Raw genomic sequence first — 15,190 nt, 5'->3', positions numbered from 1 at the left:
CTCTCTCTCTCTCTCTCTCTCTCTCAGAAGTTTTTTGAGCATGCGCAATAGGCAGAATAACCAAAAGTGACTGACCAGAATCATCCTTGGCTCATGCACTGAATTTCTTACAGTGATACTGTTAATTTTTCCCTCCTGCTAGCATTGAGACATCTCTGCAAAATATAGTGTACCCAAGCAGCTAGAAAAGCAGCTTTCCTGATTAGAGAGTTGAAATAGTTTTATTATTGTTTGTCTTTAATGTATTGTTTTATTTTTTTAATCTGTTTTATTGTATGCCACTCCGGATTCTCCATATAGAGAATATACATGGAGTAAATAAATAAAACAAGGTTGTTTTAAAAGTTTGGCTTCAAAACCCTCAGTGCAGTTAAGTAGAGAGTTTCACTGCACAAAATGGCAATAAAAGCCTGACTTGGACTGATTCGCATTTTCTTCCAAATGTGAACATTGTTTTCCACTGCATTAATGCAGAACAGAAGTAAATGTAGATCAACAGAAGTAGAAGCTGGTGAGCATGGCTTCTGTGAGGATTTAAACACCTGTGCCAGGTACCTGATACGAACTCCTCTGAGAGGCAGATGTGGCAGGACCAGTGTAGCCTTGCCACATCTCCCCACTCACTCCTGGTGTGGCAAGAACCCTGTCAGCTGCTCTTTGAGACCAGGAAAGAAATTATGTGGATACGGACAGCTTTTTCTGTGAAAACGAGACTGCTTGACTTGCTGAAGCAGCTGTGCACCTTCTCGGGACAGGCAGGTTAGCGCTTGTGTTTATTGACAGGCTCTGCAATAATGGGAGAGAGAAATTTTATACAGAGCATGGCAAGAGGCATTGTCGTTTGTTCTTGGCAACTGTGGAGGCCCATGAAGCATTTCCTGGTGTATTCTGGGAAATAATATGGCCACAGATAAAGGGTGTGTGCATAAGCTTTCTTTTGCTTGTTTTTGGGCCTGTGTCCATATTTCATTGCTGGATTCGATAAAGTGTGCCTCGTCTTTGGCACAAAGGTGTATTCATTTCTTCTTAAGAGCCCTCAAATCCAGAGTGAGGTGCTTGGGCTGGATCAGGTCCCCAAGGCTAAATATCTGCACAGGTGAGGGTCACACAACGTAAAGGCCAATGGTGAGGGGTTAAATATTCGGGATGGAACTTGCAAGTGCCAGGGCTCAGCGTGGCTTAAATAAGCGACAGCAAACCTCGGCATCATGCACACCCAGGCAGCAGCAGGCCACATTGCAATGAGCAACACCATTTTGTGTGAATGAGTAAACTTGAAAGTGTTTATGGGTTTGGTAATTGAACACTGATCTCTCATTAATTCAAGCAGAGTGAAAACAGCAATTTGGTTGGTGCTATCTTGTAAAATCGTAGACAGAATCAACATCTATCACCATCTGATAGATATTTCTGCACTCTTTATGTTTCTAAGGCTCATTCTGAGCACGGACAATTTAGTTTTGGACTGCCATGCTTGAAACCTGGATCATAAGCCACATGGGGGTAGGGTGCTCTCAAGCCTATTCTGTGTAGTTCTTTGGAGTTTTCATTTTTCTATATTTTCTCTTGTCTAGTATTGCAGAATGCTGCAGCACTCCCTATTCCCTTCTGGGCTTGGTGTTTACAGTCTCCTTTGTTGCACTCGGCGTTCTAACCCTCTGCAAGTTTTACCTGCAAGGCTACCGAGCGTTCATGAATGACCCAGCCATGAATAGGTAAGTGCACCGTCGAAGAGGCAGAACCCTTCGAGAGTGTAAGTCGTTTTGTCAACTAGAAGGATCCTTGATAGATTCTTTTTTCAAATGTGTTAATAAAAATATTATTGAAAAGGTAGGAAATCCTTTCCTTAAAAGTTTGCAGATGAAAAATTTGGAATAGGTATTAGGAAAAATGCATGCCATCAATCTCACCATTATGTCCAAGAACAGAATTAGAAGGGCCTTTATTAAATATGAGAGAGATTTTAAAAAACAAACACATAATTAGATTAAAAGATTGAGTAGAGAAAATGAATAAAAATGGGGAGATAAAAGCAATGTTAGGAAAGGAGAAAATAACTTGGTATGATTTGATTCAGTTAGAATGTTGGCATAGAGAATGGATAAAGAAAAGAAGCAGGTGCTGGGATTATACAAAATTTGAAGATATGATTATAGAAAAGGAAAATGAGACTGTGGATGTAAGGGATAGTAAATAAAATTGATAAGATATTGTTAAAAGAACAGGATCAATATGATGCACTTAAAGCAGCATAGGAAACAGTTTTGAGGAAGAATGTCAGTAATGAAGATTGGGAAAACATTTGCATGAGGAGGATAAAGGAAAATTTTTATAAAACTATGAAAGTGGTACTAATTTTTGGTAAAGTTGAATTGTATAGATAACAAATATTCCAATTTACATTGAAGATGTGGTCGTGAAGTGAGTACATATTTTCATATGTGAGAATTCAAATATATAATGAAGTTTTGGAAAGAAGTTTTTAAAGGGAGTAGTAAAATATTAAGTTTAAATATAGAAATATGCCCTGAAATCACATTACTTTCAACATTTGATAAGAAACAATGGAGTTGGAATAATAAGGAATTAATAACAGATTTAATAACTGCTGCAAGAGTAAACATAGCTAAGACCTGGAAAGTAAAATATGATTATCAGTCATGTAATTGTTATGGAGAAGTTTGGTATATAGCTATTAATGATAAATTAATCTGCAATGTTAATGTGAGAACAGGGCATATAAAGAAAAATAAGTTTAATGAGATTTGGGGTGCATTTATTGAATATGTGTTTTTAAAAAGGTTTTGAACCATCAGAAGAAACACCTTTCCTCTAACATTCCTCCTCTGTGTCTTATGCGTATTCCTAACATGGTGTCTGTGAATCTCGGCTTGCTTGCCATCGTGATGTTTGCTTGCCTCATATTTCTGGCTTCTTAGCTACACAAAGCACAGACACATTGGCTGGGTTCACAAGACAGAACAACCGACCAAGTCAACAGTTGGTTGTCATGTTGTGCAAACCCACTGCAGACTGCCCATGTGGGGAGGGTTTGATTTTGTTCCCCTGCACTGCCCACAGTGAAAACCTGTGGCTTGTTTTCTCAGTGGTGGTTCATCCTGTCGTTGAAACCTGGATGACCGATCCCTCTGTGGGTGAAAACCCATGGCCAGCAACTCACTCAGCAAGGCTGGTAGAAAACTGCCAGCCTCCCTGTCCAAGCTGGCTCTGGCCTCTGCCAGCACCAGCCATCTCACAAGTGCCCAGGCTGCGCTCATGAGCAACTGGCCTGGGCCTTCCCTTGATGATGCAGAGTCTGTGGCTCCCTCGGGCTGTTTTCTGCTTTCAACGACAGTGCAGCTTGGCACCAGCTTCCTGCCTCCCTGCTTGGGCAACTCTCCCTTCATAGCACCTTGAAGGGGCTGCCAGGGGCGGCCAAGTTTTTAAAAAAAGACTTTGTACACCCAACAATACACATAGTATTTTCCAACTGTTGTATCCATTACTTCAAATGCACTCACTTGTTCACAGACGCACTAAAGGGAGCCTTCCAGGCCCCTGCCAGAGGCCGGTGGTGGGTGGTTCCTGCTGGCCAGCAGCAACGAGGACCTTCCCGGAGCTCTGCAGAGGCTTGGAAACCTTCCTCTGGCTGTGCTGGATGTCTCTTGACAGGTCAGTCAGGGAGGCCACTAAATAAAGAATAGCCCCAGTCACAAGGGAGAAGCAGGTGTTTGTGGGGATTCCACACCCCTTCTCAGCAAGATCCTCCGCTTTTCAAGTCTCCCTTTTTACTTCCTTTGGGAGAGCAGCTTATGAAATTTTCTCTGACCCTCTAGAGCATGGGTCCTCAAACTATGGCCTGCGCCACCATCCACGCATGGGAGGCGGTGGCTTGCTCACTCAGAGATAGTTTTGGACTCTTTGGGAGATCTCCGAGCGAGTTCAAAACCATCTCCGAGCAAGCAAGCTGCCGCCACCTGCCTCCCCCGCACACGCACGTTTGCCGGTGGCTTGCTTGCTCGGAGATGGTTTTGAACTTGCTCAGAGATCTCCGAGCGAGCGAGTTGCCACCGCACACGCCCAACACCACCTCGCATGCACCCGACGATGCCTTACCGGCCCGCACCCCCCAGACCCCCCCCCTCACCGGCCTGTGCGTGTAGCCACCGCCTTTCAACTGGCCCCATATGTAAAAAGTTCGAGGACCCCTGCTCTAGAGGCTGGGGAAGAGCTAAAAGGCTGTGCCCCCGCTCCCCGAAAAGGAAACGTTTGAAAAGACAGTGCACAGAAAGGTGGCGGTCGCAATCTTTGAGTCAGATTTGGATTGATTTGTAGTGAGACACCTCAGAGTATGTCCCAGTCCAAACCCTCCAGATCCCTGCTCAGACCCCCATTTTAAAGGGAACCGGGGTATGACATCCACCTTTCAGGCACATATTCCTTTAAAAAGGTGGGGGGGGGTTACACTTTCCAAAGTGCCTAGAAGGCACTAAAAGAGTTGGAAAAGTTGAGGATCTTACTGAGATGGGGAGGGGGAGTCCCTAGAACACACTTTCCTGGTAGAAGAGCGCTTAACTGGGTTTCACTTGCCTGCTTGGCTTCCTGACCTGTCAGTACTGGGCGGGAGGAATGTTTTCAAGCCTCTGCTGGGGCCTCATGCAGGGTTTTCCTTATCATCTGAGGGAACAGAAACCTTTCCTTCGTTGTATCCAGCTGAGTCTTGCAAAGCTTCTATTTCAGGCATTCGTGCTAATGGGAATAAAAATAAACTTTCAAATTTAATTGTCTATGCACTTTCAGGGCACACCATTTAAAAAAAATACTGTGCAGCCCCTCTGTGATGCCTCTATGTTACTTCGAAGGGAAAGCTGGTGGCTGCCCAAATATGAAAGGCGGAAGCTGGCTGTCAAGTAACTTTCCCAATTCCCTCCTCTCTACAAGATAAAATAGCTACAATGTGCCTAAAGCACCTGGGCTTCTTGGCATGAAGGGGAAGGGACTCGATCCTCCTGCGGTGTCCCCTGGGATGCCACCCGGAGGGAGGGATCAGAGCACCCACACTGAGCCCAATTACCTGTCGGGTTCATCATGGGTGCTTCGTGGAACCACCACCCCATCATTGGAAATCACCAAGACAGGCTGTCCTGGCGCACCAATCCACCCATTGCAATAGCATTGTATAAAATAGCACCCCGTTCTTTACTTTTCTTTGTCATACTGCCACTTCATTTCTTTTTCTTCAGTGTGCCAGCCGGTCTAAAACTGTTTCAGTTTCAAAGGGTGTTTAAGTTGAAGGCAGGCAGAGAAAGCAAGAGCTGAAAATAGTTCCCTTTCTCTGACAATAGTCTTGTATAAAAATAGAAATGTATAACCACGCAAGGGATCTCTCAACTGCTGAAACCTTGTTTCCATCCATAAGCAGATAAACAGGAATTAAAAATGAACCAAGGACAGAATAGGTCAGAAGTGATCCAAGAGCATTTCGGGTGAATAAATACTCAGAAGAGCAGTTTCCAGTTATGATCCTGTATAGAGGCAGTTCTGTTTATTCCCACACAGGTCTTTAATGCAGGGCCGCTTGTGATCCTCTGGGAAAATTAACACTAAAAGATGGTGACATGCCCAAGTCTACCTATCTAGTTTATGAAAAGATATGGGAACTCCAGATCAGCACTGGGATTTGCAACTGGTAGCCACTGAGCAGAATCTCATTTGAGAAAGATCACAAGCTGCAATCATTTCATGTCATCTTGTTTACTAAATTTCATTTCTACACCTCCCGATAGCCAAGCCTCTCTGGGATGGTACACCAACATATTCTTAAAAGCCCTGGAGGACCAGCTGTAACAACTGTCATTGGAATTCCATTGTATGTCATCAGATGCCCGGGAGCAGAGGACAGTCCTAGCTAATGCCAGAAAGAGGGCAGTGATGGTACCAGGCAAAGCTCAGTGGGGAGATCAGCCCACAAGCAGGCAAGAAAGCCTTGTTGCCATCCTCTGAACCTGGAAGAGGTGGCTTTAAGATAATGATCCTAGAATATGGGTAGACTCATACTGAGGCAGGTGCTCCTGCAGGCAAAGGCCTATTGGCCCAAAACACCCCCTTGAATAGGCTTGGAAATGGACAGACAAGCTGCGTAAATGGGCCAGGAAACAAATATTTACCACTTGCCTGAACTTGTTAAGAACTTTTGGATCCAGGGAGGGTTTCTTCAGGAGTGGTCTCAATACTGCCTCCCTTGGGTGGCCTGGGACCACTTTCTCTTGCAAGGAGTCATTGCCTAGTTAGCCATTTCCTCCCTGCCGGCTTTTATAAGCCAAGAGGTACAGTGATCCAGAAGTGGTTTCTTGAGCCTATGCAAGCCCCTTGTCAGTGCTCTCAGTAATGTGCGAAAGACCACTTTAGGGATAGAGTTGCGTATCCATGCCATCATTTTAAAATTGACTCAAATGCAAATAAAGTATTCTAAATTTTATTCTTAATTTTCCTATGCATTTATTTATTTGACTTTAAAGAGGGATGACAGAAGGAGTCACGCTTTTGATCCTGGCTGTGCAGACTGGGTTAATTGAACTACAAGTTGTCCATCGGGCCTTCCTGCTCAGTATTATCCTCTTCATTGTGGTTGCATCCATCTTGCAGTCCATGCTTGAGATTGCAGATCCCATCGTCCTAGCTCTTGGAGCTTCAAGAGACAAGTAAGTTACGTCTTCTCTCCTGCTGACAGCTGCCTTCAACTATTTGCTGTTTTGGAAAGAAATTCGATGAATTGTGGCTCAGGGACTGTCACCTGTTTCAACCCTGTCGCCAAACTATGCTTTGGCATGATGAGAGCAAGCCCTTGGTGAGCTGCAGGCTCTTCCATCCTTTCCTCTGTAACATTTCCTTTCCTCCTTTGAGGCAAATGATTGCTTGCTCTTTCATTTGAACTGACAGATGTGGTGGTTCTAATGCTAGTTTGTAAGGCAAGCCCAAGCCACTGCCAGTCACATGTTCAAGGTACTGGGCTAAATGGACCAATGGTCTGGGCAGTGTTCAGCAGCTTCCTGTGATCCGTAGTTTGTCAGCTTCAACAAAAGGACGAGCAATCAGGAAAAGAGGGAGGGACCCACAGCATTCAAGGAGCAGAGGGAGCACCTGAGTGCAAGCCCAGGCTTACAGCCGATCCAGCACTGTGTTTCTGGGAGACTCAAGCTTGTTGCAGCTGAAGTGACGCAGGGTGTCATCCAAGGTAAGTGGATCAGCCTGTGTAGACCAGCAAGCTCCTCCTGGCACGGTTTCTAATGTACCGGACTAGTTCCTGGGTTCAGCACTTACCTCATTTTTCAGCATATCAGATATGAATAAGCCACCAAAAGAATACCATGGATATACTTGCCCTCATATTCATGTGGGCATAGCCCGTGCTGGTCGACCCCTCTGATACCGTTTTTAAAGCCTTCCAAGTTGGAGGCTATCACTACATCTTGTGCTGAACTCCACAGTTTATGCAGTATGTGAAGAAGTACCATGTGAGAGGGAGAAAAAAATTCCTATCTGCTTTCTTCACATTGTGCATAATTTTATACATTGCTATCTTGTCTCGCCTTACTCGCATTTTTATAAGGTAAACAGTTTCAAGCATTTATAGGCTTGCCATAATAGGGGAGTTGCTCTTGCTCCTTGATCATTTTGGTTGCCCTTTTCTGTTGATTTGTATCAGTGAGAAGAAAAGCATATTCATCTGGCCTGGCATGTCATTGGAGGTTCTTTCCTTGGCTTAACCCCTAAACAGCCCAGAGTTTCTGAATTTGGATGTAGTGATAATAGAAGTGGGGGACCAGGCTGGAACCACTACATTTGCTTGCTAACATGTGCTCAGAAACAACCATGATAGTGTGAACCAGGTCCCAGATACTGTCTTCTGAAGAAAATTATTATATTCAGCAAGGATTCATGACAACTCTCACTGGAACGATGCTGTCTAGTAAGTTATCTCTGACTTTGTACTGACCTTTGGTTTTTTGGATTTTGTTTTTCTGTTTTTGCAGGAGCCTTTGGAAGCATTTCCGTGCTGTGAGCCTGTGTTTGTTCTTGCTGGTCTTCCCAGCTTACATGGCCTACATGATCTGCCAGTTTTTCCACATGGATTTCTGGTTGCTGATAATTATTTCTAGCAGTATTCTGACTTCCCTCCAGGTAAGCTTAATAGGCTCTTGCATGCTGTCGATGGCTGTTTCGTTCCAACAGGATGGCAAGATCTGTGTGATGCAAAGTATTAGAATTAGAATGCAACAGGATGGCGAGAAAATATTAGAATGCAACAGGACGGCAAGATACAAAATCAGGCGAGTTGCAGTGGCAATGGTGGCAGTAGTTGAATGAACACTTTGCATCTATCGTGTTACCTTGATATTAAAGAACTGTGATTCCCTGTTTTCCTGACCAGGCACAGTGCAATTGTTTACGAACTTGTAATCCGTACAATATAATTTGCTGCCATGATGAGTATACCCGTTTTAGAATGTCCACCACCAAAGAAGTTAAACTTGGGCATAATCCAGCCATAGCTGGATATTTCTAAGTTCCACTGATTTTAATAGAGCTGAGCATGTAATCAAATCTCCCATTGAAATCAGCGGGACTGAAAGCTGCTTAAGTTTGGCTGAATTGTGTTCAATGATATTAAAGTCTAGATTTATCCTAAATAAGTTGTATTTATTTATTTTGGAAAACTTATATGCTGCTCCATTTGCATAAGCCTCGGGGCGGCTTTTAATGCATTTGTGTTGCAACTCTTGAACTAAAATAGGATATTCCACTTTTTTTCCTTTTATAAAGCTTGCTTCATGACTTCTTAATTAGGAATTTATTTCTGCATATGTTCATACTTAGTGCAGACACTTAGGGGACTATGTGATTTTGAGAAGTTCTAGCCTTGTGACTTGTCTGCTTCGATCTTCCTGTTCCAGGTACTTGGAACCCTCTTCATTTATGTCTTGTTTATGGTTGAGGAGTTCAGGAAAGAACCGGTAGAAAACATGGATGATGTCATTTACTATGTCAACGGTACCTATCGATTGCTAGAGTTCCTGGTTGCCCTCTGCGTTGTAGCTTACGGAGTGTCAGAGACCATCTTTGGAGAGTGGACTGTGATGGGCTCAATGATCATCTTCATCCACTCCTATTATAATGTGTGGCTTCGTGCTCAGTTGGGATGGAAAAGTTTTCTCCTCCGCAGGGATGCTGTGAATAAGATCAAATCTCTGCCCACTGCTACCAAAGAGCAGCTGGAACAGCACAACGATATCTGTGCCATCTGCTACCAGGTATGTCGTTAATCTGAGGAGAACCTTCATGGACATGGCCGTGTCTTCTCTTTGTTGTAGATCACGGGAAGGGCTACGATCTCTGCCTCAAGTTGGGTTCTGAATGAACTGATCTGGGGAAGCAGAGACTTACTGGGCTGGCACCTCCCTCAACCTGCATGGCGGTGGTGCTGGAGTTCCTTTAGTACCCATTTCATGCAGCATTTTCTCATGATGCGGCTCCTCTGTAGGCTGGCCAGTGTGCCCAGTGGCCTCATTTGTGCGACTCTCCCCTCGGCAGGCAGGGCCGTCTTAACGCATGGGCCTGATGGGCACTTGCCCGTGGGCCCCATACTAATCTGTGTATGTTAACCCTTGGAAAATTGGAAAACTTCCCAAATTAACAGTAGCTGTAGTTGTCCTAAGGGCCCCAGTACACTGCTTTGTCCGGGGCCCATAATGCTGTTAAGACGGCCCTGTCTGCAGGCAAGGAGTGGAAGGTCATGGTGTAGAAGGTGGAGGGGCTTTTGCCTAATACTCCCGCACCATATAGATTGTAGCGCCAGCCAGCAAGTGTGATGAGCCCCTGCACCATTCGCAATAAAATGTGGCTGAAGGCAAGAGGATTCCTCCAGCAGATTTAGTGCTGCAGCGACATACCTGAATTTCGCAAGATGGAAGAGAAACGGGGGTTTTCTTAATTACTTAAACTGTAATTTACCAGTTTGCCCTCCCTTTCCCAGCAAGACTTCAACCTGCACCACCACTGACTCTGCTGGCTAGGGCTGATGGGAGTTGTAGTCCATCACCTAGATGGCCCCAGGTTGGGGAAGCCTGATTTAAAATGCTTCTCAAAACCAAATCTGTTGGAAACCAGTGCAGCCACCGTATATTAAACTGGTATTTGAAAGCATTTTGCTTTTCAGTGTTGGTTTTATTGTTCCACACTGTTTTTAATCTATTTTCACAGTTTTCAACCTTTTTAAGATCTCCTTGGCAGTGTAAAAATGTTATAAATGAATAAAAATAAATACGTTTCTTTACCAGACAATCTTGCCAGTATCCAGTCCTTGCTCACAGTGACTCTGCAAAAGCAGTTTTAAGCCCTGTTCATGATACCTTCAGAACAGGGGAGACAACTGTTTTTCAACCTGATGGCCAAATTCTACTTCCAGGAAGCTCTTGGTGACCTCTTTCTAGTAGCCAGCAGGGCCAGAGGCAAAACTGTGCAAGGCTGAAAAATCACTCACTTTTCTACCCCTGGAATTAATTGTTACCAGGGAGTAGCAGAAAGTAAATAGGCAGCAGGTCTGCTCCCAAGTAAGCAGGATAACCCCTGCATGTCTGCTCAGAAGCAACCAACACTGGGTCACTGGGCAACATCCTTCCAGACCAAAGGACCAATCCACCCAGTAGTTCCTCCACTGGCCCTCCCTCTGCCCTAGAGGGAAAAGCTCTTGTCTCTGGTTAACAGCTGATTGGAGATAAGAGCTTTTCCCTTCCGGGCAGAGTGGGCAGGACCAGGGAAGAAGCTTCCCAGTTGGATGGGGACACCTGTCCCTGCTCTGGAGAACCAGAAATTAAAAGGGTCAGTTACCTAAATTAGATGTAGCCTTTTCAGCAAGCCTAAGTATTGAAATGAAAGCCTGGAAGCATTGTTCCCACACTGTGCTTTACACTCCCCTGTGTTCTGTCTTCTAAGAGTTCTCACGCATGGCTAACACTGAGCATCCCTTTTGTCTGAGGCTAGTGGTGGAGGATGACCCCTGGCAATGGACAGCGGTCAGGTGATCGTGGGTTGCTGTTAGCAGTTGATCTGGGCCTCTTGCATGTTGGGGCAATGTCAGGAGGCTGTGTGCGCGCTTGGATATTGCGTGATTCCTCTGCCTCTTTTCTTTCAGGACATGAAATCGGCTATCATCACACCTTGCGGCCATTTCTTTCATGCTGGCTGTCTTAAGAAATGGCTGTATGTGCAAGAAACCTGCCCACTGTGCCACTGCCAACTTAAAAACCCCACCCAGCCCCCTGGGATAGGAACGGAGCCTGTGCCACAGCCAAATCCTGGAGCAGAGCAAAATACTGTTCAGCAAGAAGCCACTGAGCCCCCTGGGGCAGAACGCCAGGAAGGGGCAGGAGGGGGATCGACTGACAGTGGACAAGCTGCCAAGCAGTTAGGTTCCCTGCAGGACTCTGTGGATGCCAAGGATGGCCCTGGCAGCCTGGATGCTGCAGCTCCCAGGGAGGCCAGCCAGAGAGAAACGGGCACAGACGCACTGGCTGGGAAACAGGAGCTGGCTGTCACGCAAGAGCTAGGAGGCTGCATCCAGAACTGAAGCAGCAGAGGCTAGTGCAAGAAGCAGCTCTCCAGGAGTCCCTGTCTTAGTGGACAGAACCCTACCCTTTTTATTGTCACGAACAAGTTTAACTCTCAGAATGCTGGCCAAAATGTATTTATAATATCCCATGCTGATTTCTGTGAGCTGCTTGGTTTACAGGGCTGCCAGTGGATTCCACTGGAAACTACGTTAGAATCTGCCACCATGTTGCAAAGGGGCAGAATCTGGAAATCAAGACTGAGTATTTTTGGAAGGGAAAGGTGGAGGTGGGCATAAGAGGAGAGGGGGAGGCAGCGAAAAAGAAACAGGGAAAACTAAGGACAGTGTTGCTAATATTGAGAAGGGGGACATTAAAACTGAAGGAGAAGAGAGGTGAGTTGTATCTTTGGCTGTGTCTTTCTGCAATGAAGGGAGTTCAGTCAAGAACGTCGTCAAAAACCAGTGTCAAGACCAGAGATTCATTTTCAAGATAAAGAGCTCGAGGAGGATTGTGTGGGGAACAGGCAGCACTCAAGTATGTCGGGTGTGGTGCTTCGGGCATGTTGGGGGTTGGGCATTTGCATTCATGTAATCTATAGCAATTCTTGACTTTTTACAATGGAGTCTTCAACACTTTAACGTTTAGAAAACTTTTTTCTTGAAAGTTTTGGGCAGCATGGGCTGTGTGAAGTAAATTAAAATCCCAGTGAGCTCTTCTCTCGACTCCACCCATGAGTGCAGGAGAGATGTGGGAGGGGTTTTAGGATGCTGATTGAAGCCTCTCGGTGCTGTTCAGTTCTGTGTAGTGTTTAATTTCTTGCAGCGGAATTAAAGCAGTATTAATCTGGCGATATTTGCACCTTTGGGAATGAGTACATAAAATGTATGATCAAATGCCGCAAATGCCACTCCTAAATAGGATTTGCACCTTCTTCTTTGACAACAGTGTGTGCGTATTTAAATTTTTACATTCATCATGGCTTTCAGGTAGAACTAGGGACTGGGGGTGGGTTGGGAGCTGGCAATTTTTTATGTGAATTTTGATATGAAAAGGAACTAGTTATTTATACACTAGGCTTGGCGCTCAAAATTGTGTTTTGTTTTTGTTTTTGTTTTCCTTCCAGGGTTGTTGTTCCTAATGTGAAATGTGGACATTATTTTATTTTTAGTAGTGAAATTGATGTAGACTGACAGACATAGCTGAATGTCTCAATAAACTACATTTGAAGATTTTTTACATTTGATTGTCTTGCTCTTTCAGAAAAGAAGCTTTTGTAACAAAAGGCAAAGAGATTCACTTGTAGAACCAAGCACAGATTCAAAACTTCTTCTATTGCATAGCATTACAAGACTGACTCTGATGCCTGATCCTGTTTTGTAAAATGTGGAAAACTCCAGAGCTAATTATATGATTCCTGGTTCAATGTTCATTGTTCTTTTAAAAATGGGAGGCTACTAGTATCTATAGTTTCCCTGGACCATAGGAAACCATTACAATTCAGATCAAAAGATTCCGCTGTGAAGCCCAGTATTATGTATTGTGATTGGCATCTGATAGATCTGCTGCTGGAGCCTTTAACTGGAGATAGCCGGGATCATCCATAGAGAGAACTTGTGCTTTGCTACCGAACGGTGTCACATCATTTTAAAAAGTGCCAGATCAATAAATGCTAAAGAAATAGAAGCAGGGAGATTCATATGCCAATTGGCTCAAGTGGATTGACTCAGGTTGTGATACATGTGGGTTTGGCTCTAAGTTTACGGTGGATCAACTTTGCTGGTGGAAACAGGTTTCCCCACCCCTTGCTTTCCACATTAGGCTTTCCAGTCCCAATGGAAATGCTTTACTGAGGGTAACTTCAGGCAGTACAATAACCTGCACTTAAGGATTGAGTGCGAGCTGCTACTGAATCATTGATTGTTAAAATGCGAGTTATGTTGTCTGAACCCAGCTTTGCAAACAAACCATGGTTTGTTAACCACAACCTGTAGTTCACAACCCAGCAACAAACTATGTATATTTTTTGTGGGTTGTTTAAGGCTAAAAATTAATGGCATGTTAATATGGCTGCATTCAGACAACACTATAGATGGCAATTCAACAAGCCACAGTTCATCCTCAAGCCATGAATGTGGGTTATCATGTTGAGTTAGGAGACCCTGCTTAACAGGGTAAGCTGTGTTGGGGGGAAGGAATCTGGCGGAGGGGCCATCCGCAAGCAGAGCCCTGCCTCTCATGGAAGGTCCCTTCCTCTTGGAGAATGGCAGATCTTTACGTCTACTTTCAGATATTCACCTCATTGTTACTTTCCAAGGATCCATGGAAAAAGAGGTTATCGTTAGTGGAGTTTTCCCCAGTTTTATCACTACTTAAGAAACGTGTTGAGTGAAGTGGTTCAAACTTCAGAACTGTTTTAAAAAATGGAACAGCTTGCAAGGTGAATACTGACATATCTAAGTGTCCCATTTTTATCTCTTCCAATGGCTAGCAAAAATGTACTCTCAGTTAAAAGAAAAATACTGGTGGCTGATGCAATATGGCCTAGCTTCCTCATCAGCCTAAGCCCCCAGATCCACCTACATGTTTGGTGCTGGTAATATAATGTACATGGACTATTTAGAAGTAAATCTTGAACATTTACAAGTAAGTAGATCAGTAGGACTTCTGAGCAAACAGGATCTGGTTGTTTTGTGTGCTGCAGTGGCTTCTCCTCACAGTCCTGAGAGGCAAGGCAGCAGCGTATTCCCATTTTTCCAGGTGGAGAGGTGAGGACTGTAGTCCTCAGCATAGAATAATACACATGAATGGGTACATAATGAGTTGGCTACCCTTACATAGGTAGGGCTGCACCAACCATGTGCAGAAAGGAGGTATCAGCAGGCTAGGGAAGACTCCCAAGGTTTCCAGAAATACCCTACCCCTTACACGAAAACCCCTTGCAAACCTGAAAAGCAGATGTCTCCCCCTCAGGAGAGTCCAGTGAGGACTGAGCATGCTCAGTGGACACAGACTGCCGGCTGTGGGTGTGGGTGAGAGACGGAGCACTCGGTGGAGAGAGGTGGGACAGTGGAGCGCACAGGCAGGTACCATTTCGCTTCACATTGCAGCATTTTTTGCAGCTCCCAAGGTTTCCTTCATACTAACAGAGTGCATGTGATTAAAGCAAGCTGTATATATGTATAATTGAACTAAATGAGAAGCTAGGTAACAGTCTGGAATGCAGGGCTACTTACCACATTCCCTGCTTGAGTTAAGGACGTGTCTGTGGAAGTGGGAGTCATGTGGCTTTTAATTATCTTCAGTTCACAGCTATGTGGAGTTTTGCTTGTTTACTAAAACAAGATGCTTTTCTTATTTACGAGGTGCTTGTAAAAATACAGCCGCAGGTAAGTTAGGGATGATATGTCATTCTCTATATGAGTTCTATAAATGCCAAGTTTCCTCTCCTTTTTAGGCATCCAGTTGGAAAGTGGCTTAAAGCAAATGCCTGTGCACATGGTGTGGGAAAAGCGAGTAGCAAAATGGATGTTGCCATTGTCCGCATTGATGTGCACAGACTGATGGTAGACACATCCCCGGAA

General features: G+C 44.6%; 1 protein-coding gene across 1 annotated transcript in view; it reads left to right on the top strand.

Annotated features, from left to right (window-relative positions):
* Positions 1 to 12,845, top strand: part of RNF145 (ring finger protein 145) — a 66,052-nt gene extending 53,207 nt beyond the window's left edge. The window contains exons 7-11 of the mRNA XM_044450961.1: positions 1,575 to 1,715; positions 6,519 to 6,701; positions 8,034 to 8,181; positions 8,955 to 9,311; positions 11,192 to 12,845. Of these exons, the coding sequence (XP_044306896.1) occupies positions 1,575 to 1,715; positions 6,519 to 6,701; positions 8,034 to 8,181; positions 8,955 to 9,311; positions 11,192 to 11,626 (1,264 nt within the window). The 3' untranslated portion in view covers positions 11,627 to 12,845. The remainder of the gene's footprint in view (positions 1 to 1,574; positions 1,716 to 6,518; positions 6,702 to 8,033; positions 8,182 to 8,954; positions 9,312 to 11,191) is intronic.
* The last annotated feature ends 2,345 nt before the right edge of the window (positions 12,846 to 15,190 follow it).

This window comes from Varanus komodoensis, unplaced genomic scaffold (genome assembly GCF_004798865.1).
Source record: "Varanus komodoensis strain SLA01 unplaced genomic scaffold, ASM479886v1 scaffold6_1, whole genome shotgun sequence".
Taxonomy (NCBI): Eukaryota; Metazoa; Chordata; class Lepidosauria; order Squamata; family Varanidae; genus Varanus; species Varanus komodoensis.
The sequence above is the reverse complement of the archived record's forward strand: the minus strand, read 5'-3'. Positions and strand labels throughout refer to the sequence as shown.